Source organism: Rosa chinensis, chromosome 4, assembly GCF_002994745.2.
Source record: "Rosa chinensis cultivar Old Blush chromosome 4, RchiOBHm-V2, whole genome shotgun sequence".
NCBI classification, from domain to species: Eukaryota; Viridiplantae; Streptophyta; class Magnoliopsida; order Rosales; family Rosaceae; genus Rosa; species Rosa chinensis.
The window spans coordinates 49430262-49451566 of NC_037091.1; the positions used below are offsets into that span (position 1 = coordinate 49430262).

Below are 21305 nucleotides of genomic sequence, written 5' to 3' on the forward strand. Positions count from 1 at the left end.
AATCTTTACATTTTTATTTCATAAAACCCCAAAAAAAAAAAAAAACCAGAATATTTTTTAAAAGATGCCACGTGTCCTTGGCATTGTTGTGTTATTTTCTGGCCAGTGATTGACGCTAGGCCAGGCTAGCATCTTTTGCCATGATTGACTGTGGGCCCCACCCTCGCTCCCCCTCTGTCAACCCACATGCGGTCTCTATGCCCCATGCACTCCTTTCACTTATTTTATTCCTCTCCCTCACCCACGGGTTCACGCCCCCCGTCCGTGCAACCTGCACCTCCGACAGATTAATTGGGCAATACTCCGGTCCAAAGGAGTTTGAACACACTCGTCCAAATTCTCCCGTATGTTTAGTCAGTAATCGGGATTGCTCATTCTCTAAATCATCATACAACTAACGTCATAGAAGAAACCGACGCAAATACATGATATATTTTGTCATTTTCCTAAATTAGATAAATAACGGTTCATAATAATAAAACATTACATATGATTAGATTACTAAATAATCTCTGATTCAATCAATGTACCAGAGAGAAGACTATTCAAGACACGGGTTTGATTATATCATTAGAGCAAGTTCACCCGTTGGGTCACCAGGTCACCCACTATTTACTACTTTTTAGTGTTAATTCACCCTCTAGGTCAAGAGCACAGTGTATTTCGTGCTCTGGGTCACGGGCACAATGTATTTCGTGACCCAGAGAATGAAAATATACACTAAAAAGTAGTGAATAGTAGGTGACTCGGTAACCCAACGGTTGAACTTGCTCTTACAGTGCATAGCAATGCAAATACGAGAGAGTTTGGATCAAAATCTGCAGGAAAATTCTTCAATGCACCGACAGTGCAAGTAAACCAGCAGAACTAACATATCTCAACCGTTGATATCTATAATCAATCATTTAAAAAAAAAATAATAATAACTTAATGTTATCTAACCGTCCATTCATGTTAATGTAAGTGCACGTCGATGCACTGAAATCTCTAAAAGTCGAGGCTCATTTGAACACAACTACTGTCCAACATCAACAAGTGGCACCTCTCTGACACAACTCTCCATGAACACCTCGTGACATTATCACGGCTCTCCTTATTTTGTTTCTTTAGCCAATAGCTTTTCAACAACTGTAAGCAAACAAAGGCAGTATTACACCACCACTACTTATCAAAAATTTTCCCCATTTTTTATTTTTTAAAATCTCTATTTTTCTTCTCTTATTACAACGTAGTGTCTTCTTCTGCTTCTCTCTCTCTCTCATGGTGAGGGCCGTTTCAAACAAAATTTGTCGGCGAGAGACGTTATTAATCATAATTCATTAACAGGGTAAATTATTTAATTACAATTTAGTGGGCAATTAAATAGCTTATTATATTTCTCCCTTTTTATTCTCTGTGACTGCTTCACCTGCTCTGTTTGATCTGCATGAAGTGAGAAAGAGAGAGAGAGAGCTGGCATTTCTATAGTGGCAAATTTCTTTTCCCCTTATGCCATTCAATTATTTTTCTTCCTCCCCATATATAATCATTTATGCTTTGTGTCATTTACACAATTAATGCCAATAACCCACATACTTACAATTCCAATAAGCCTTCTTCTTCTCCTTCTTCTTTTTGCTCTGTTTGTGGGTGCTGTTTCTTCTTCTTCTTCTTCTTCTTCTCTTTTTTCCTCTGCTGCCAACCTTCTTTTTGGTCAGTGCTGCTGCTCAGAGCTTTGTTTGACTCATGAAGATGCTAGTAAGTACGTTTCTTTTTTCTGGGTTTTTAGTGTTTTTTGTCCCCTTTATACCAGTTTGGTATCCAAAGACTTGATCTTTTTGATTCAATTCTAGATTCAGGATTTGTTTTTCTTGATTCTGCTTGGTGGGTGTTGTGAATTGGAATACCCTTTTGGATTTTTGCTGGTTTTTTTTTTTTTTTTTTTTTGCTTGAGCTTCTCTGAATCATGGTTAGAATTTGGTGTTAATTGCGGTTTTTCATCTTACTCTGCTTTTTTTTTAGTTCACTTCTGTAGTGTATACATTGATCATTTGATAATCTATCGAAATTGTTGAAATCTGGTGCTGATTGTTGACTCAGTTGGTCTTAAGTGTATTCAAGTGTTGCAACTTTGATCCTGTTGTGTACTTGTTCTGCTTTTAATTTGTGCATTAGTACTCCAGTGAATTTGTTTTTGATGAAATTCATCTGAGAACTAGTGGCTTTCTTGTTCTTGCATTTTCAGGTGGTGTTGCTCTTGCTGCTGAGTTTGGGCGATGCTATTGGTGGAGAAGACGAGGAGAGGCCTTGTGATTCTAAACTGCAATTAAAACCAAGGCCGCATAGTGTTTCCATTTTGGAGTTTGGTGCTGTTGGAGATGGCAAGACATTGAACACTCTTGCTTTCCAGAATGCCATTTTCTATCTCAAGTCTTTTGCTGACAAGGGCGGTGCACAGCTTTACGTGCCGCCCGGAAGATGGCTTACCGGAAGTTTCAACCTTACGAGCCATCTCACACTGTTTTTGGAAAAGGGTGCTGTCATTCTTGGATCTCAGGTACTGTTCTACTCCTCAACGAGACAGTGAAATACTTCTGATAATGTGATTTTTGCAATGTTAGCTTGTTCTTTTTGTAAATTAATGTTACTATGTTTTCTTGCCTAGGATCCATCTCATTGGGGTATTCTTGAACCCTTGCCCTCGTACGGTCGAGGGATTGAACTCCCAGGAGGGAGATATTGTAGCTTGATAAATGGATATATGTTAAATGATGTGGTCATAACAGGTATGCAGAACCTCCGAATTTGCCTTGCTGTTTTGACGTGTTATCCTATAGGTAACCTAATTCTCTATCTCTATTTACCACACTAGGTGATAATGGAACCATCAACGGTCAAGGATCAGTGTGGTGGGATTGGTTTAACTCTCATACTTTAAACCATAGCCGTCCTCATCTTATAGAGTTAGTTTCGTCTAAAGATGTTGTTGTTTCAAACCTCACATTTGTGAATTCTCCTGCATACAACATTCATCCAGTCTATTGCAGGTTTGTTAGCTAATGCATTATAGTTTAATCATTTCTCGGTTCAAGGAGATATTCATGTTTTATTAATGAATTCTATGCAGTAATGTACATATTCACAACATCTCAGTCTCTGCTCCCCCGGAGTCCCCTTATACAGTCGGTATAGTCCCAGGTGTGACATCTCTTTGACTCCCTGCTTTAGAATTCTTGTTGAATTTATTGTTCAGGGGTTTTGAGAATCCAAAAGTTTGCTTGAAAGCATAGCCAGGTTTCAAGTATGTTTACATGTTTTTGCTTGTTATGGTGACACCTACAAAAACAAGTAGAAGTGTTAGCTAAACTTTGAGCCTCCTTCCCCAAGTCTCCTCTTTATTCTCCTGATCGAAAGGGCACATCTTCAAGTATCATTTTTGTTATGCGCATACTGTTTTACCATTGGTGTTTGAAAAAAAAAAATGACATGAGAAGAATATATTTTGTCTCATATTTACCCTCTTTCGCTTTATTTTCAGATTCTTCTGACAATGTGTGCATACAAGATTGCAGCATTGGCATGGGTTATGATGCCATTGTCCTCAAGAGTGGTTGGGACGAGTATGGCATTGCCTATGGAAGACCAACCACAAATGTACACATCAGACGGGTCCAGCTACAATCGTCTTCTGGTTCTTCTCTTGCCTTTGGTAGTGAGATGTCCGGTGGCATTTCTAATGTGCTTGTGGAGCAGGTCCACCTATACAACTCACTTGGTGGCGTTCAGTTTAGAACAACAAAGGGTAGAGGTGGTTATATCAAAGATATCGTAATTTCAGATGTCAAAATGGAAAACATCGACGTGGCATTTGGTGCGTCTGGTCAGTTTGGTTCCCATCCGGATGACAACTTCGATCCTAATGCCCTTCCAGTATTGGATCACATCAACTTACAGGATGTGATTGGTACCAACATCACTATTGCTGGAAAATTCTCTGGGATCAAGGAATCCCCCTTCACTTCCTTTTGTCTGTCCAATATCTCCTTGTCAATCAATTCTGGTTCTTCTACCAATTCTTGGGTATGTTCAAATGTTTCTGGCTCTTCTGAGTCTGTCTTCCCCGAACCATGTTCTGCCCTTAAGTCATCGTATTCAAATTCTTCCTCAGCCTGCTTTTCAATACAGACCTTGAATGGAATAGCCGTGGCATTATGATACCATTCATCCATACCCCAGATTTTTTCAGTCACAGTCTATAATGAGGGAAAGAACCAAAATTTTCTACCGCCATTTACAGTAATTTAGATCACATTCTTTCCAATAAGACAGTACATGTTCAGATTATTCGTTTCTTCATCGACCTGTGTAGATTTGCACTCTTGCATGTTCCATTCTGCAGATTATTTGTACAGCTTCTTCATTTCTTCATTCATGTGTAAGCAAATTTTTGGTAGTGATGGTGTAAGAGGACTTGGGATATATTTTGAGTACTGGTGCTTAAATTTAATTACTCTGTTTCCTTCGAAGTCTGGTGCGTGATGTTGATTCAACATGGTGATTAGTAAAAGTGAGAAAAGTGAAATGTCGTGTTTTTCGTACTCTAGCTTTGTGTGTGTTGTTATATCATTGTTTGTTGTTGGGATGCCAATCGAATTGAAACCGGGACCTAAGCCAGAATGGACCAGCTTGTTATATCATCGATAGTGAGTTTGACTTCAAATTGAAGCCATCTCAAAGGTGAACATGGAGGTACCTGTTTTATGGTCTTGATCAAACACTTTCATTGCCTGGCACAGGATCATGATGCAACTATTTAAAGACAACTATGTGTAAGGTAAAACTAGGAGCACAGAAAGGGGGAAAGTGTACAAGGCAAGAAGGGTTTGTTGGTTTGAACTTCTGCAACAAAAAAAAAAAAAAAAAAAATTCAGATAATAAGAGTTTAAAAGTAAAACTCCTATAGTGCGATGTGTAAGTTGTAATTTAGTGATTAAGGAGGGTGTATTGTATTTGGATTTGTGCAGACTTTTTTTAAATGACATATTTTTTAAAAAGTCCACAGACTCTTTAAAAAGTTAATAAACTGTTATGGATTTCTTAAAACCATTGATTTTAGCAACAGACTTTTATTGATTCATGAAAATCTATATACTTTATTATGAATGACTTCTACAGATTTCCTAAGATGTATAAAATAAAAAAATAAAAAACAAAAAAAAATAAAACAAATGCAGCCCAAACACAAAACAAAATAATAACTTGTTGTCTCTTCAATGCTCAAGTATCTTCTAATAGAAATTGACTCAAATAAATGATTTTTAGTCTGTCTAGGAGTTTGTTTTCATTCCTAATCTCCCAACAACATAAATATACAATATAGATCACTTGATGTTTATGGTTAATTATTCTCATCAATTTTGTTTTCGCCGATTAACATATATTGTAGCAATATTGGTCAATGTCTTGATCTATAATCAATAAATTGAAATTCAATTGTTCAACCTTTTTTTGAACCATAATATAAATTCAAATTAATGAGAATAATTAATTAATAAGATAAAATTTAGTATGGTTCAAGGTCTTAGGGTTAAACCACAATATTTGAGTTTTAGGGTTTCATAAATCATTTTTATTTCTATTAGGGTTCGAAGTATCACAATTGAAAAAAAACAAAAAACAAAAATCACATTCAACAACTACAATGAACATGTTGGGTATCAAAAAAGGTTGATATCATAAAAGATTAGAGAAAAGACAAAAAATTAAGAAAGAGAGATGATGAAGGACAAACTTCTTTGTGCGTAGAGAGAAGAACTTTGATAGACCTTTTTTTTTTTTTTTTTTTTTTTTTTGAAGAAGAAACTTTGATAGACTTTTTGAAATCTTTGGTCTGGAGGCTGGAAAATTATTGGAATTTGGTATGTATAGTTAACACTACAAAGTTCATGATTATCCATGATTTTCTAATTCCATAAGTATGAATGATATTTTGAATACCTCTGTACTTTTATTCATTTTTAAAAGTCCTAATTGAATACCCCTAGATTTTGGTGGAATTCATGAAGTCTTTAAAAATCCTAATTGAATACCTCAAGACTTTCATGGACTGTTAAAAGTCTATATTGAATACACCCAAACTTTTAAATTCCATAGATTTCACTAAAAGTTCCACTAATTCCATATACAATACACCCCCCTAAGAATATTTACATTAAGTGATTAAACACAAAAAAGATGTGTTCAAATCTCCTTTGTCCCAACTATTGCTCAAAATAAACAATGCATTCTATAGTATCTACCAAATTAGATTGGATTAGGTCTTGCAACGTGAGCACAACACAGAGACATGTTTGGACTTACAAACACTCTCAAGTGAAAAAAGTATTTTACACTCAAAAAAGAAAAATTGAGGCTATGCAAATGTCGGATTTCATTTTGTGTTTTTGCGGGGTTATGGGCTTGGACTAAGTTGTAAATTATGGTTTCATTTTGTGTTTGGCTGGATTAGCGTAAAATTGCAAATTATCACATTGCGGGTACTGAATTACCAAAATGCCAAAATTAAAACATTACATCGTAAACAAATTGTCTAAAATATAGAGAAAATTTATGATACATGATACATCCACTCTATAATTACATCGATGGTAGACCAACTCCACATAAACCAATAGTAGTAGTCTAGTTTCATACAGTTGTAGATTAGTTCGAGAATCGAGACCAAGCCGAGCCAATCTACCATTTTATCTGTCGTAAGAAAATGGTAGATTTTATCGTCTCCAAATGCATAACGTAGTAGACGAACCCGAACTATAGGGTCCATTCGTAGTCGGACAATGAAGCCCACAATTTGAAAGACACAGCCCAAATCGAAACTAAGCCCATAATATAACGCCCTAAACCAGAACCAGACCCGTTTGCCGCCTTCACTTTTCAGCAGCTCAGCTAAACCCTCCCCCTCCCTTTCTCCTTGTTCTAGGGTTTAAGCACTGCAACTCGTGCCCACCTCACTCTTATTCTCTCTTAGGTTTCAGAATGGCCCCGTCAAACATCAGAGACCTCTTGACGGCGTTTAATCCGTCGCTGGACTTGTTCGCCATTACTTCCGGCGACGGTCGAATCAAGGTTTCTGAATCACATGGTTTTTTTTTTTTTTTATTTTTTTACTTTTTATGGTGAAAGAATTGATTTTAACTTTCTGGGTTTGCTGTAGATTTGGGACACTGTGAAGGGTCAAGTCCAGACTGAGTTTACAGACATAGTATCAGAGGAAGATACAAGCATATTTGCCAAAAGAGAAAGAGGGCATCTCTCTGTTGATTACACTTGCATGAAATGGTTCACTTCTGAAAGAAAGGTTGTGGCTTTTGCTTTGTTGCGATTGTAAGAGTTGAGCTATAATTTTTTTTTTTTTTGGTTTTAAAATTTTGGTGTTTGCAATGGTGTTGATTGTTTCAGAAGAAAAGGAAGCTTGGGTGCTCGTTGCTGGTTTTGGGAACTGGTGGTGGTGATGTATTGGCTCTTGATGTGGCTGCTGGTCAATCGAAATGGAGAGTTACTGATTGCCATGCAGGGTTAGCTTCCTGCTTAAACCTTTCCTTGGTGTTGAATGAATATAGTTAATGGTTCTAAATGCTTAATGAATGATTTTGACGTTTTGGGCTGTCTAATTAATCTCCCTGGTGCGGCATTTGTCATCTGCAGTCGTGTTAGTGCAATATCGTTTGCAAGAAGTGGTTCTTCTATTTACACTGCCGGTGCTGATGGGATGATTTGCGAAATCGATTCACTTACAGGAAACCTGTTGGGGAAGTTCAAAGCTTCGACAAAGGCAATCTCCTCTATGTCTGTTTCAGCAGGTATGGTGTGTGTGTGTGTGTGTACATATTCACACATATATGTTCATATGGCCTTTGCTCAGAGTACTGCATTAGCTTCTCAATGTTTCATCGTTGTCGGTTAATGTGTTCATATATATATATATATATATTTGCAGATACTATTTAAAGAATCAAACAATTTGGATATGTTAGATGTGGGATGCAGTGTTGTTTGGTCTGTAATTAAGTTGAATATGGTATTGTATTTAGGTGACGAATTGTAACTAATGTTGTCCAAGAATTGACTTTTCATAAGTTTACAAGAGAACAGGAATATTGTTAGTGGTTTCAAGAATGTAGTTATGGGTTCCTTTGAAAGAACGTATAGTTGGCTGGTCAATACATATAGATTGGTAGGAAGCGTTTGCATTCAGGAACAAGTCTTATCCCTATCAATTATGGTTTATGCAATCCTTTCAAGTTCGTAAGTCTGAGGCTGGAGGAAATTGTAATTCAAAGTGTAATAGTTAATACTAAAGGACTGCAACAATTAATTCAGACAAGCCTAAAATTTGCAAAAGCTTTCTGGGAATCCAAATAAAGCTGCATTCATTGCTAGTTCTGGCTTTTACTGTTTTGCTGATATTGCCTTGTGGTGATCTTTTGCCTGTCCAGATGGGAAGATAATAGCTACTGCAGCTGCACAAATGAAGATATTGAATTTGTCTGACCACAAAAAGATACAGAAGTTTTCTGGCCATCCTGTGAGTGCTATGCTTTTCTCAGTTGTTTATGTTTAAGTATGCTTTTCTTCTGATTATGCTGTTGGTTTACTTTTATTCGTAAGAGTTTAAGCTGTTAGAAAGTAAACTAATTATTTGTAAAATTAAATAATTATTATTTTTTTAAATAAAAATATTAATTATATTCATTTTTGTTCAATAATATGTGTAAAATACGGAAAAAACATAAAAATCGTGTATAGTATGTGTATAATACTTTTAACTTCAAAAGTACGGGAAATTTAACTAGTCCCTTTCAAAAATACGAAGTACGGAAGTATTTTTGAAAAAAACGTAAATACGTGTTCTATTCGCGTATAATATGAAAAATTACTAACTATGATCTCAACTATTCATTAGGGAGCTGTTCGCTGTATGATCTTCACTGAGAATGGGAAGTACATTCTCTCATCTGCAGTTGGTGAAAGGTATATTGCAGTATGGAATATAGATGGTGGGAAAAAGCAGTCAGCAAGTGCTGTTCTCGCAATGGAGCACCCTGCTGTGTTCCTTGATAGCAGGTGCATAGACAGTGGGGAAGTTGGTGATGCAGGTCTATATGTCTTAGCAATCTCAGAAGTTGGCGTTTGTTATTTTTGGTTTGGAAAGAATGCTGAAGAATTACGGAATGCCAAGCCTACAAAAATTTCAGTATCTTCTGAAGACAGTTTGTCTGAAACTCATAGGGGTTCACCTGCAATATTTGCTGCAATTTTACAAGGAATTGCCAAATCAGCTTCTGGGCAGATATTTGTTGCTACTGGATTACCAGTGAAGCCATCATTTCAAAAACTTTTGGTGCATTCTGGTACTGACATAAAGTTGAGTAGCTCCCGTGATGGGGTTCTTCTACCAATTAGTCAGTCTCTTGTCAAATCCAAGAGAGGCCAAGATGTACAAAATAGAGGTAAAACTTGATCATAACTAGTTTCCCCAATACCCAGAGTTTATGGAGATTCCTTGTTGATTTCATTGAACTTAATAACTAGATACTACTGCATTAGGGGGAAGATAACGAGTCATAACTTCTTGGTTTAGATGTCATACACCTCATAACTCTTTTATGTATATCCACTTATTTATTTTACATTTAAATCGGGTTTCTGATAAGATTTGGTGCTTTAAAATTCCCTTGCCTGAAAAGCAGTTAAATGTTTCAAAGTCCAAGTTAACGGCACTTTTTTATTCTGATTCTTGATTTTAATTGGATAGCTGATTAGTTGTGTTTATGGTTCATCAGTTGTTGCATTAGATCGTGCAAATGCAGAAGATGCCCTACTTCCGATTCCAAAGATCTTTGATTCGCATGAAAAAAAGAAAAAGCATGAAAAATTGCGCTTTGACAAAGACGAAGTAATGGCCGATTTGGAGGACAGCAGGAGTCTCTCTGGCCCTGTGAAGACCAAAGGTAGGCTCTATGTTCTCCCAGGAATGCCACTGAAACTTTCATTTATGCCATATAAGTAATCCTATAACTAGTAACGATTTTGGTGTAATGGCAGAAATATTAGTTTTCACCCATAATACTTTTAGGCCAATCAACATGTGTAGTAGTTATATGTTATTTGACCTCTGGTCATTATGTGTTTATTTACTATCCTGTTGAAAAGTAGTGGCACAGAAGATATCTGATGATGGGCTTGATATTTTTGCTATGCTGGTATGTGCAGATGGCACGGTAGAATTTGAACTTGACACTGGAGCAATTTGCATGGAGGACCGGTTGAGATCATTAGGAATACTCAGTAAACTAGATGACCAAACAATCAAATCCACACTAAATTCTGCAGCATTCAAGAGTATTGACATTCAGACAAATATGCCACAAAAGAAGGTTTGCTTGACATATTTATTTGTGCATTTCAAGTTCAGTGCTTTGATGTCATACATTTTATATTTTTTCCTGTACTTTGAGTTTTGTTCTCATCTAAATACTAATCATCTACCAGATGAGGGCAGCTGTACTGTCAATGGTACCTAGTGACACATACAAGTTATTGGGAGTTTTGGTGGCCATTTGGCAAACAAGGTTTGTTCTTGCTGTCATGATCTTGCTTAGGTTTTACATCATATGCATGCATGCATGCTTGTGGATATGTGTATATGTATATACATATATATATATATATATATTTTTCCTATTTTTTTTTTACTTTTGAGGATGTGGCTATGTGTGCATCTGTGTGCGTGTTTTATAGATAAGTTCATTTAGTTATGTTTTATAACCAGGTGTTAATTTGCCTTGTTGTTAGTATTAATAACTTTTTTATTCAATGTATTATGGTGAAAATTGACTAACTATGACTTGAGGTTTAATATTTCGTTTAAAGGTCTAGCAGTGGAAATTATGTACTTCCATGGATATACAGCATATTGGTAAATCACAGTCATTATGTCATGTCAGAAGAACCTGAGACCCAGGTGCTTAGTTCCTTGTTCAAGGTAAATACTATATTCCTATTTTCTATATGCTCCCTTATTTCATATCCTAAATGACATGTAACCTATAGAGTTTCTTTTCTTTCTCTTCATACATGTAGTAGTTCAGTAGTATTGAAAAATGATTTGAATTTCTGGATAAATCTTTACCACAGCGCTGCTAGATGCCTGGTTTAGTAGCCTATGCATATGATGATACCATGACAAACTAACCTTTGACAGGACAAGCCAAAGCCTAGATGACTTCGTTGGTTACATTACCTGCGATGTCTTAAACTTCTGACATTTACACCTAAATAAAATGACTTTCCACATAAATGCCCCTAGGTGGTTATGGTCTTTGGAATTGTTATTTGTCCTGAATCCAGAACTCTCAATTCCTCTTTAAAACCCCAACTCCATTTTATACTCGTGGTATAATATATTGGATGCAGTTCGTAATTGTTGTCCTCTTTGCAGGTCACCAAATCTAGAAAGGCAGCTATTCAGCCTTTATTACAATTATCCGGTCGTTTGCAGCTTGTAGTGGCACAGGTTGAGTGTCTCACATGCTCACATTAATTCAGTACTTTCGTCCAACTTTGTTGGTCTTTGATTGGAATGTTTGTATGCTTCTTACTAGATTGACAAGGCAACAAACACCGGAAATCAAATTTTATTGCATGAGGACCAGAAGGATGAAAGTGAAGATGAGGATGAAGATGTAAATGAAATTCACTTCAGGGAAGAAGATGATGACTCTGAAATAAGCAGTGACGATGAGCAGTAGTTGAATTTTGTGATAGGAGGTCAGCAAACTTTTTGTCATGATAATTTCCCTTTGTGTTACATGTTATTATTATGATTCTTTCATTCTTAGTAATTTAGTAACTGTTTCTTTGGAGACGACTTGGTGGACCTACAGTTTTATTCTATAGTTTGATTGACTTTAGAGTACAATGGATTGATTTTACTAGGTTATTAGGTGTATGAAGATTCTGTTTCATTGTGGAGTAGATGTGTGTTCTTTCTAATGTTGGAGGAATGACCCCACTCTAATCCATTCCTTATTAGTTTCAAGTATTTGAATAGGGTACTTAATAACATGGAATACCACTTATTGGTTGGAGTTGGATATCATGGCTTTTGCTTATTTTCCATTTTTGGTTGATAAGTTGCAATTTTTTGTTGTACAAGGATTTAGGATAAAGAGGCTAGAAGTGGTGCAGCATTTTCAACATCTTCTTCAGCCGATCAACTGGTCTCTTGATGCCGCGAAGCTGGAAAATTTTAGTGCTCAAGGTCACAACCTGGGCTCCTGGCCGTGCTTAACACCCGCAATTTTGTTTTGCTCCATTCCACCCCTCTTATCCTGGTGAAGAAGTTGATTTGCCCCAAGATATCAATTATAGTACTCTCTTTGTAATTTATTGCATAACATAGGTTTATCAGTGTATATCTTTGTGCCTTGCGAAAAGCAATCAATTTTGTACAATGAACACTCACTTTTGCTGCCAATAGATTAGCGGCTATAGCCGCTGCTTGACACTTGTTAGAGCCCAAATATCACTACTTATGAAGAGTAATTGGCAGAGTTTTTTTTTTTTTTTGGGACAAATTGTGGCAGAGTTGTTGATCATATATAGAGAGATGAGTTACAAGAAATGAGTATTGGAGGTGTTTGAATTTTGTTTTAGTATTTCTATACCTTACAAATCTCAAGCAAGTTATGCTTCCATGTTTGGTATGGTATATAGACCTGCGCGGCTGCGCCTGCATCGTGCTGATTTTACCAATGTTTTAAAAAGTTGCAAGCTGGTTGGGCGATGACAAGTGCCTATGTGGGTTTTATTTGTTTTAATTTTTATAATACATAATTATATTACTAAGAAAATAATCAAAATATAAAGTAAAAATTGGTTGAAAGTACTCAAAATAGAGAAAAAATGTTAAGCATACAATGAAACCATTAGTACTTAGAAATTAGGGAAAAAAAAAAAATGCAAGTCTAAGTCTCTAACTCTTCTTCTCTATATCCTTCCAAGACTCACTCCATATCGGACTCAAACTTATAAGCCTCCTCATCTCCCTCCTCTTCCGTGTTCTCATCCGATACAAAATTTTCTTCATAAAGTTCTCTTACTTCCACATTTCTAGAACCTCTCCTAAGCTCTAAGACATTATCCACTCCTGATGCCTCTCTAACCATTTCACCCAACTCAACTTTTTCATCACCACCATCAACAATCCATCCTTGAGCCATACTAGCTTCATTAGCAAGTAGTACATCAACTCTCCTCTCTTTCTCCCTTCTCTTTTTGTTGATGATCTTGGCATTGAATTGAACATAGATTAAATTGCTCAACCTTGTTGTATCTAGTCTATTCATTTTCTTTGTATGGATCTACATTAAAGAAAAAAATAAAGAAATATTAGTATATTTTGAGTTTTAATGCTAAGTTACTTATTATGTATTTAATTAATAAACTACTTACCCCCTCAAAAGTGCTCCAATTTCTCTCACACCCAGATGAACTTGTAGTCAATGAGAGTATCTTTATAGCCATTCTTTGTAATTTGGGTACATCATTTCCATAATTGGACCACCATCCAACTAGAGAAGCACAAAAAAATAAACACAATTTAAAACAAATATAATAACAACTAGTAATAAACAAAAAAAATAATGAATTGTAATTTTCACAAAATAATCTTACCCGGATCATAATTGTCATCATTGTTAGCACATCCCACCTTAGCCAAAACTCTTCCAAATCCACCATTTTTGTTCATATACTTCCCCAACTCTATATTTGTCACAACACTTTGGGTCTCAATGTTATCGGGAAAGAACTTCTCAACACAAGTAAAGAATGCATCCATGACAACTTCATTATTTTGTATGCTTTGATCTTTGTAGGTGTAATAAGGGTTCAAGAGGTAAGCCACCAAATGTAATGGACTATCAAGTCGATCACGTGCTTTATCATCAATAATTTCAAGGATTGGACGATAGTTGACCTCTTGATTTTTGAATGCCTCTTTAATCTCTTCCTTTGCTTTAAGTAGCTCTCCATATACAAAGCCCATTGATGGCTTTTTATCCCCATAAACAAGCCGAAACACCTTAACTAAAGGAGCAACTACTTTCAAGTAAAGTGTTACCCCATTCCAAAAAGAGGCACTCAATATAGTGGCATATGCTGTTTTCCCCTTCATACTCATGGAATGTTTACAATCATCCCATTCATCACTAACAACCATAGCCCTTAACTCCCATTTTTTCTCCACCAAGCTTTGCAAACTTAGGAAAGAAGTTGCAAATCTAGTGACTCCCGGTCTCACTATGTCTCTTTTCTTTGTGAACTTCCTCATCAACGCCAATGTCTTGTGATGTGCATAAATGAAGATAGTGAAGGCCTTTGCCTTCTCAATCACTCTCTTGAATCTAGGTTGGTTACCAATTCCTTGAAACATTAGGTTCAATGTGTGAGTGGCACATGAAGTCCAAAATATGTTTGGTCTCTTCAACTTCAACAAATCCCCCGCCATATTGTTAGAAGCATTGTCCGTCACTACTTGAACTACATTTTGTGGCCCAACTTTTTTAATGTACTTGTCAACATATTCATAGATATACAACCCGGTGTGTGCTTCCGCCGAGTCTTCCTTAGAAGAAAGAAAAGTTGTGCCTTTCTTGCAATTGACACATAAATTCATTATACTTCTCTTTCGGTCGGTCCAAACATCGATCATAATTGAGCAACCATTCAAAGCCCACTCTTCTTCTTGCTTCTTGAGTGATTGTCTAGTCCTCTCAATCTCTTCCTTCAACAATGGCTCCCTTAATTGGTATTGGCTTGGAGGTCGGTAACCTGGTCCAAATTGACCAACCGCTTCTACAAATTTTTTGAAGCAATCATTGTCGATGGTATGAAAAGGAATGCCGGTTTCATACACCCACCGAGCCAAATTTTGATGCACACCATGTGTTCTTTCCTTCCAAATGCCATCATTGATGTTTTGTTGTCTCATCTTCTTGCTTCCATCTATCGAAGAATCGGGAGTGATTGTAGAAGCAAACTTATCCATAGGCCTAAGAAAGTGCGTCCTTTTTCTTGGTCCTTCAACATCTTCATCTTCTTCAACATTATGTGGAACATCATTTGAAAAACGCTTCAATGATTTCTCCATTTCAGACATTGGATTAGATGCTTCGGAAGATGCGGTCATTTCCCCTAGTAATATAACATAATGACAATTGATTTTACAATAATCAAACATTCAGATATAATGTGTCATTCAAACAAATTCAGATTACAGAAAACATGTATGAAATTCGAGAGATAAAAAAACTAAAAACTAAAAAATAATAATAATAAAACTGGAAAACTATGAACAATTGCATTAGTGCATTACTGCATAGGCTTAATTAAGAAAGCTAGGAAAAAAATTGAATGAAGGAACTGAATGAATTAGCTGCCCAAGTGCCCATTATTGAATAAATTTTAAACAATCGTCAATTCAGACTATTCAGCAATTCATCAACCCATTAATCCAACCACTGTTCTAAAATCAAACCACTGAAACCAGCGATTTTTTTAGTAAATCATTATCCAACAATCGCCAATTCATTAATCCAGGAATATCAAATTAATTCATCATAACTTCAATTCATAAGGCAGTAGATAAAAGATCGAGAGAGAAGGAGAAGGACTTACGGGTTACGATGAGAGAGAGGGTGCAGATTGGAGCAGTGGAGAGAGAAAGAGAAATAGCGACCGTCGATCGTCGAGGAGAGACTGAGCCAGCGATGTGCTTCGGAGAGACGGCGATGTGCTTTGGAGTTCTAGGTTTTGAGAGGAAGTGAGGAAGACGGTCGAGATATGAATTCCAGATTTCGAGATATGGGTTTTCAATATTTGATGAGGAAAAAAAAATAATAATAATAAGCGCCCAGACCGCCCAGGCCGCCTAGGCGGCCGCCTTTTAGAACATCCTACTGATCATTGTCAGTTTAGTTCTTGGACGGTTGGATTTAGTAGTTGCTAAATATTTTCGTTCTACATGACACCGCTATTACTTTGTCCATCTTGAAGCACAAATACCTTTATGCATGCTGCATGGTATCAGAATTTGCTATATGTGCTGTTTCAATCATGGTATATAACTATATATCCATCGTTAATGTATGGGACCTTCGTCATTCTTTCTCTGGATACTTAGGAACGAGTCATGACAGTTTGCAGTGTCTTTTTCAGTGTCCTTGAGAATCCGACTGTAGTCAACTCTCCTACAAGGGTTTTGGATGAGTCGAGGAATTAGAGTGATTGACTATAAAATCCACTTAGTCTTCTTTTGATTCTAGTTATTCCATTGCAAGCTTTGGTGCGTTTTGATGCAACTAAGAGCTGTATGCATAAAAATTTTCTTGATTCTACATTTCGGCTTTTTGCAGAGTAGAGGAAGATTGTAGGTTTTATTTTAAAATGTTGTAGGTTTAGTTCTGCGTTGGAGAACCTACTAAAATGGTCATTTGTATGGCTTCTGATTAACAGTTGGTTATATGGGTCATCGTCCCATGGATTTGGTGTGTATATATATGGAGCATTGGTGTGTGTGTGTGTGTGTGTGTGGAGCACTAGTTAATTAAAGAGTCATCGTTTGAACCTTTTCCTTTCTTGAATCAGTAGCAACATTTGGCCTGGGAATGGAGTATTTCGGTTTAGGACCCTCTTTAGTAGGGAGAAGTTTGATTGTTTTAACAGATCGCTTCTGGGGAAACAAAACTTGGTTGGGAAAGGCCTTGCTACTTTTCAAGTGCAGAAGTCAAGAGTAGCTAATAATGAAGAAAAAGTATGGTTATATTTGAAAAATGAATGGTTGATAGTATGGTTCAAAAATATAGACGCTTTATAGAATTCTTTTACATAAAACTGAATTCCAGGCAGTACTATGTATTAAGTCCCCCGAGTGGGATTTAGGATCAATTCTCTCTTCTCTTACAAGCTTAGAATCTCATTCCTCCCCCTAACATCATCACATGATTATTAGAAAATATATCTTGCCACCAAATGATACATCTTTATAGGCCAATATATTCTCCATTAACTTTCCCGCCTGCGATTCTTTAGCGCCCGCCTTCAGCACCAATCTCTCTGTCTACATTACAGCACACGCATTCGGATTTTCGTCGCTAAAAATCGACGTGATGTTGCCATTTCCATTTCCATTGCTGATATTGTGATACGGTTGATCCTCATTATAGTGGTGGTATTGGCTGATCCTACTGTAATGCGTCTGTTGTGGTGGGGGTGGCTGAACATACTCATATTCAGTGACATAAGGTGATGGCCTGTATGTGTTGTAGCTATGTGTCACATAGACCGGTGGTGTATGGACTGGAACCTGAGCTGGAGCCGGAGCCGGAGCTGGAGCCGGGGCCGGAGCCGGAGCCGGGGCGGGGGGAGGAGTTGGTTCCGGTGGAGGTCCTTGACTATTATGGTATCTGTTATAGTAGCCGGGGTAGCCATTAGGGTAGCCGTATCTGTAGCCATAATCAGGTGGGTGGTGGTATATGGTATGAACTTCCCCAACTTCTCTTGGCCTGTGGTGGTACACCGGATGTTGTTGGCCTAGATTGGTCTCAGCAGCCACAGGTGTTGGTAGTGCCTCTGGTTGTGGATGTTCCGGTGGTGGCGGATCCTTTGGTGGCTCGGCTGGTGGGGCAGCTTCAGGAGGTGGAGCTGGTTCGGCTAGTGGATGAGGTGATTCTGTTGGAGGAGGGTTTGCTGCATCGGGAGGTGGTGGTGCGGCACCTTCGGGGGGTTGTTCTGCTGGAGGAGAAGCAGGCTCTGTTGGTTGTTCTATATGGGAACATATGGTGGCAATCTTCCTCGTCTTTTTAATGGCTTTTACTATCTTCTCTGGATCCGCCCACCCTATTATTGTTAACTTTTGCTGAGGGAAGTCAATGTAGAGATCATATATACCTGTTTGAAAAAAGAGAGACTTAGTTCATCAAAATTAGAAAGAAAAGAAGAAGGCCTGGATTTTAGTGTAAAGATCATGAATTCCTACCGTTGATGCCATGTAGTGCTTTCTTAATCTTCTGTACACACCCATTACAATCCATCCGAACATGTATCTCGGTAATCCGAGGTTTCTGCATTCGACAAAGAAACTATCTGGTTAGAGATTAATGTTGATACATATGTAATATGCTACACGTATTTGGAGCCATGCATGCATACCTCTAATTCTGGGACCATAGCTGGAGAAGAGAAAAGAAGCCAGGAAATGTGATGAGGAGGGTGGAGAGTATGAATGAAGAATCAATAGGTAGCATTTTATTTGCATGCACAGGTAAGAAGGAATAATTGAAAGGCAAAAGATGTGGGACATGAAAGGAATCATTCAACCTTTTTTCTCACACAAATAATAATGTTACAGCTTGATTAGCCTCTCCACAAATCATTTTCAAATCTTAAAGGGAACGAGGGAGGGTCGGTTTTGTATGGAATGTTGATGAGGCCAAAGAGAATTTGCTTTAAGGTGGATGGACGTCTATAATTGAAGGATGTCTTTGAGCTCATTAGGATATCCAAAACCGACCCTTTAAAAGAATTGAAGTGAGATCAATTTTGTTTACATTATTATTTCAATCTGTGGTTGTGGGTGGCTTTTGAGGTTGAAAGAGATCCACTATTGTGGAATCCTTTTGTCACAAGAAAGATCAATATACACGTATGAAAATTGTGTCCAGGGAGGGTTGGAAGGCATATAACCCTCCTTCCATTTTAGTCATAAAGGGTGATACAGATTGGAATTCAGATTCTTTCAGACAACGACGAGTGTGCACAAAAGCTTTTCATGAGGTAAGACCAACAGTACTCGCCAAAACTAACATATAATAAGCGGTGCTTTACTTTAGCATTGTATCAAGCTGGCAAGAATTTGGTTGGATGTTTTGGCTTGATTTACATTGTTGACTTATTTTGTGATAGCTTAACCTTTTAGGATTCAGTAGTTATATGTATGGTATAGCCGTAATTATTCACAGAAGGTTTGAGATTTTCAAGTTCTGCCTCCCACTTATCATCACTAATAGGAAATCAGAAAATTTAATTAGCATGTTAACTTGCAGGGTAGGGCTGCGCCTAAACTACATTTGTCTGTCTTCGCGTGAAGGAGGGGAGGACTTAATTAGGCATATTTAACAACTTAACAAGTACTTGATTGAGTATTACAGGACATCTTGTGGTTGATGATTCCGCTTACTGAATAAATTGCTTGATGCTTTTGAGTTTCAATTTCAGCCATTCTTTATTAGTCTAAAAAGAAAAGCAATACTGCAATGTAATTGGGGCTGGACCAGACTAGCCAGCTCAAACAATCCAGCACCTTCCAAATATCAAGGGGAATTCATATAACTAATCATTTATTAATTTCTTATTAAGTTACTGCATTTTGACCAAAAAGGCGGGTTGTTGTCAAATTGAATCTGTTTAATTTGTTATGGTAATGAGGTTCAGGAGTAGAACTTTTAGATCTTCACTTGTAAAGTTGATTACTGTTTGTTTTTGGACAAGGGTGGCATGGGAAGATTTAGACCTCACAGCAGGCCAAAATCTACAAAAATAAAAAGAGGGGAAAGAAAGAGAATGCCATTGTTGTTTTAAGTGTATCTTGCTGGTCCTGCTTAGATTATATTTCATGCAGATAATTTGGTTCTGGTATTTTTCTATTTGAGGTTGCCTTTAAGTTTTAATTAAAAGGACTACCAAGCAACTTGAGCGTGCAAATAAAAGAAAACCCCATAAAGCTTCTTGACCAAAATCTAAAAGCTCAAAGTAATGTGTGCGTACATTCTTTCTTATTGAACATAAAGATTGAAGCAGGAAAGATTTTCAGGACCTTAAAGAATATACAGGCTGGTTGGCTTATAGATTGAAGAAAAAATTGACTAGTTTTCCTTTGACTACGTAGTTGATGAATTTGCACGCAAACTTGAAAATGACGTCCATTTCCCCAATGAAAGAAGAAAACTGACTAGCTTTTCATGCTTTGTTATGTAAGAATAAGTAGTATTACAATGGGTTTGGGTATTTTCTTGGGAATTTTCCACTTATATGTGCTTGACTTTTAGTCCTAATCGTGTATTATGAATTTAAGAGAATGTGACATAAGAAAAAATGAATTCATATAACATTTGCCTGTGTGAAGTCAATAAGGGTTCACAAAATCGAGTCCTAAACAATACAGTTGCTGTGAATCTGTGATATATGCATGTATGTGTATATTTGTAACTATATGAAAGCTGGAGGGTCAATCAAATGATTGACGATGAAGACGCAATTCAAGAATAAACATTTGGGTTCTCTAAGAGGTAGGCTTCAACGACTTTGTAAATTCCCATAGCACTATTCTTTCCTGCTAAAATCTCCTCTTCTTTGACCTCAAATTCTCCAATGGAGTTGTAATTACTTGTCATCTTGCATATAGAGCTCCCATCACTAGCTGCCTCAAACTTGACCTCGTAAGCAATAGACTCAAGCTTGTCCCCTAATGCATCTCCCTCAATCATAGTGTACTTGCACACGAAATTGTCCTGGTCGAGTTCATCGATTCTGTGCTTGACGTATTTGAAATGGCTACCTACAATATTGTAACACCAAACAGAACTTTCATCAGTGGAAGAAATTAAAATAGGAGAAACTGCAGAGTAGTAGTAGCTAATATAGATAGAATAATGTATTTTCCTAACCTTCTGTGAAGTTGACTTGTTCAATGCTTCCTGCTCCGCCATCTCCTTGAGTTACTTCAACGCTTGCTATGAATTGGGGCAACAGCTTTGGGATCAAGTTTTTGGAGTCTATGATCAAAGCCTTGAACATGCGCGATGGGGCAATCGGGCACAAGAACTCCTGTGAAACGCTTGTCACACCCATGATATGTAGACTAATTGTAAAAGGAGGATCTAGATGACAAACCTTGATTATATATAGGAACCGGTGGAAACTAACCAGTGGCAGTACATCTATATACAGATGGAAATCCAATTTACAAAGAATTTTCAAAGTTTTTATCATAGACTTGGAGCTACGTAGTCATAATATATAGAATGGTTTTCAAGGGTTTCAAAGTTTTTTGGCCGCTTAGTTGGAACTTGGACTTATTAGTTCAAACTTCAAAGATACTGCTAAATAAAATACATGCTTTGATGTCTATAAACACATGGGCGGCGCTTACCAGCAACAGTGGCATCCTGGGTAGTGGGTACTAAGTATTATGAGGTTCAAGGTTT

The 21305-nt window shown here is 37.1% G+C and overlaps 5 protein-coding genes across 8 annotated transcripts; 2 read left to right on the forward strand and 3 right to left on the reverse strand.

Annotated features, from left to right (window-relative positions):
• The first annotated feature begins 1389 nt into the window (after positions 1–1389).
• LOC112200460 (probable polygalacturonase) lies at positions 1390–4831 on the forward strand. Its single transcript, XM_024341491.2, has 6 exons — positions 1390–1737; positions 2225–2536; positions 2645–2765; positions 2852–3026; positions 3107–3177; positions 3518–4831. The coding sequence occupies exons 1-6, from the start codon at positions 1726–1728 to the stop codon at positions 4192–4194; spliced, it is 1368 nt and encodes a 455-aa protein (XP_024197259.1). The 5' UTR covers positions 1390–1725; the 3' UTR covers positions 4195–4831.
• A 2059-nt stretch (positions 4832–6890) lies between these two features.
• On the forward strand, positions 6891–12653 carry LOC112195795 (WD repeat-containing protein 43). 2 transcript variants are annotated; one of them, XM_024335995.2, is made up of 13 exons: positions 6891–7104; positions 7193–7336; positions 7438–7553; positions 7684–7838; positions 8475–8563; positions 8942–9488; positions 9822–9989; positions 10252–10415; positions 10531–10610; positions 10912–11023; positions 11480–11554; positions 11643–11808; positions 12197–12653. In XM_024335995.2, exons 1-12 carry the CDS (start codon positions 7015–7017, stop codon positions 11787–11789), a joined length of 1887 nt encoding a protein of 628 aa, XP_024191763.1. In that variant the 5' UTR covers positions 6891–7014; the 3' UTR covers positions 11790–11808; positions 12197–12653. The 2 variants fall into 2 exon arrangements, with proteins under 2 accessions (XP_024191763.1, XP_024191762.1); XM_024335994.2 differs by having other exon boundaries at positions 6892–7104; positions 12204–12653.
• Positions 12654–13017: 364 nt separating this feature from the next.
• Positions 13018–15898, reverse strand: LOC112199472. Its single transcript, XM_024340489.2, has 4 exons — positions 15721–15898; positions 13717–15237; positions 13495–13613; positions 13018–13403 (listed from the first exon to the last, which is right to left on the reverse strand). The coding sequence occupies exons 2-4, from the start codon at positions 15230–15232 to the stop codon at positions 13047–13049; spliced, it is 1992 nt and encodes a 663-aa protein (XP_024196257.1). The 5' UTR covers positions 15233–15237; positions 15721–15898; the 3' UTR covers positions 13018–13046.
• Positions 15899–16891: 993 nt separating this feature from the next.
• On the reverse strand, positions 16892–18901 carry LOC112198097 (leucine-rich repeat extensin-like protein 3). Of its 3 annotated transcripts, XM_040517461.1 has the most exons (4): positions 18253–18901; positions 18080–18164; positions 17459–17991; positions 16892–17422 (listed from the first exon to the last, which is right to left on the reverse strand). In XM_040517461.1, the coding sequence occupies exons 1-4, from the start codon at positions 18268–18270 to the stop codon at positions 17162–17164; spliced, it is 897 nt and encodes a 298-aa protein (XP_040373395.1). In that variant the 5' UTR covers positions 18271–18901; the 3' UTR covers positions 16892–17161. The 3 variants fall into 3 exon arrangements, with proteins under 3 accessions (XP_040373395.1, XP_024194914.1, XP_024194915.1); XM_024339146.2 differs by having other exon boundaries at positions 16892–17991; positions 18253–18900; XM_024339147.2 differs by lacking the exon at positions 18253–18901 and having other exon boundaries at positions 16892–17991; positions 18080–18170.
• A 1146-nt stretch (positions 18902–20047) lies between these two features.
• On the reverse strand, positions 20048–21080 carry LOC112198546 (major strawberry allergen Fra a 1.07). Its single transcript, XM_024339688.2, has 2 exons — positions 20766–21080; positions 20048–20656 (listed from the first exon to the last, which is right to left on the reverse strand). Exons 1-2 carry the CDS (start codon positions 20947–20949, stop codon positions 20358–20360), a joined length of 483 nt encoding a protein of 160 aa, XP_024195456.1. The 5' UTR covers positions 20950–21080; the 3' UTR covers positions 20048–20357.
• Between the last annotated feature and the right edge of the window lie 225 nt (positions 21081–21305).

What these genes read in the sequence shown, in the direction of transcription:
- LOC112198546 (XM_024339688.2), bottom strand. Translation starts at nt 20,949, where the DNA reads ATGGGTGTGACAAGCGTTTCACAGGAGTTCTTGTGCCCGATTGCCCCA. An exon ending in ACAAGTCAACTTCACAGAAG is followed by an intron (nt 20,657 to 20,765) that starts GTTAGGAAAATA and finishes ACAATATTGTAG; the next exon opens with GTAGCCATTTCAAATACGTC.
- LOC112198097 (XM_024339146.2), bottom strand. An exon ending in AGCACTACATGGCATCAACG is followed by an intron (nt 17,992 to 18,079) that starts GTAGGAATTCAT and finishes TTTTTCAAACAG; the next exon opens with GTATATATGATCTCTACATT.
- LOC112195795 (XM_024335995.2), top strand. Translation starts at nt 7,015, where the DNA reads ATGGCCCCGTCAAACATCAGAGACCTCTTGACGGCGTTTAATCCGTCG. An exon ending in CCGGCGACGGTCGAATCAAG is followed by an intron (nt 7,105 to 7,192) that starts GTTTCTGAATCA and finishes GGTTTGCTGTAG; the next exon opens with ATTTGGGACACTGTGAAGGG. An exon ending in CAAATATGCCACAAAAGAAG is followed by an intron (nt 10,416 to 10,530) that starts GTTTGCTTGACA and finishes ATCATCTACCAG; the next exon opens with ATGAGGGCAGCTGTACTGTC.
- LOC112199472 (XM_024340489.2), bottom strand. Translation starts at nt 15,232, where the DNA reads ATGACCGCATCTTCCGAAGCATCTAATCCAATGTCTGAAATGGAGAAA. An exon ending in TGATGACAATTATGATCCGG is followed by an intron (nt 13,614 to 13,716) that starts GTAAGATTATTT and finishes GTGCTTCTCTAG; the next exon opens with TTGGATGGTGGTCCAATTAT. An exon ending in ATTGGAGCACTTTTGAGGGG is followed by an intron (nt 13,404 to 13,494) that starts GTAAGTAGTTTA and finishes TCTTTAATGTAG; the next exon opens with ATCCATACAAAGAAAATGAA.
- LOC112200460 (XM_024341491.2), top strand. An exon ending in ATTCATCCAGTCTATTGCAG is followed by an intron (nt 3,027 to 3,106) that starts GTTTGTTAGCTA and finishes AATTCTATGCAG; the next exon opens with TAATGTACATATTCACAACA. An exon ending in TACAGTCGGTATAGTCCCAG is followed by an intron (nt 3,178 to 3,517) that starts GTGTGACATCTC and finishes CTTTATTTTCAG; the next exon opens with ATTCTTCTGACAATGTGTGC.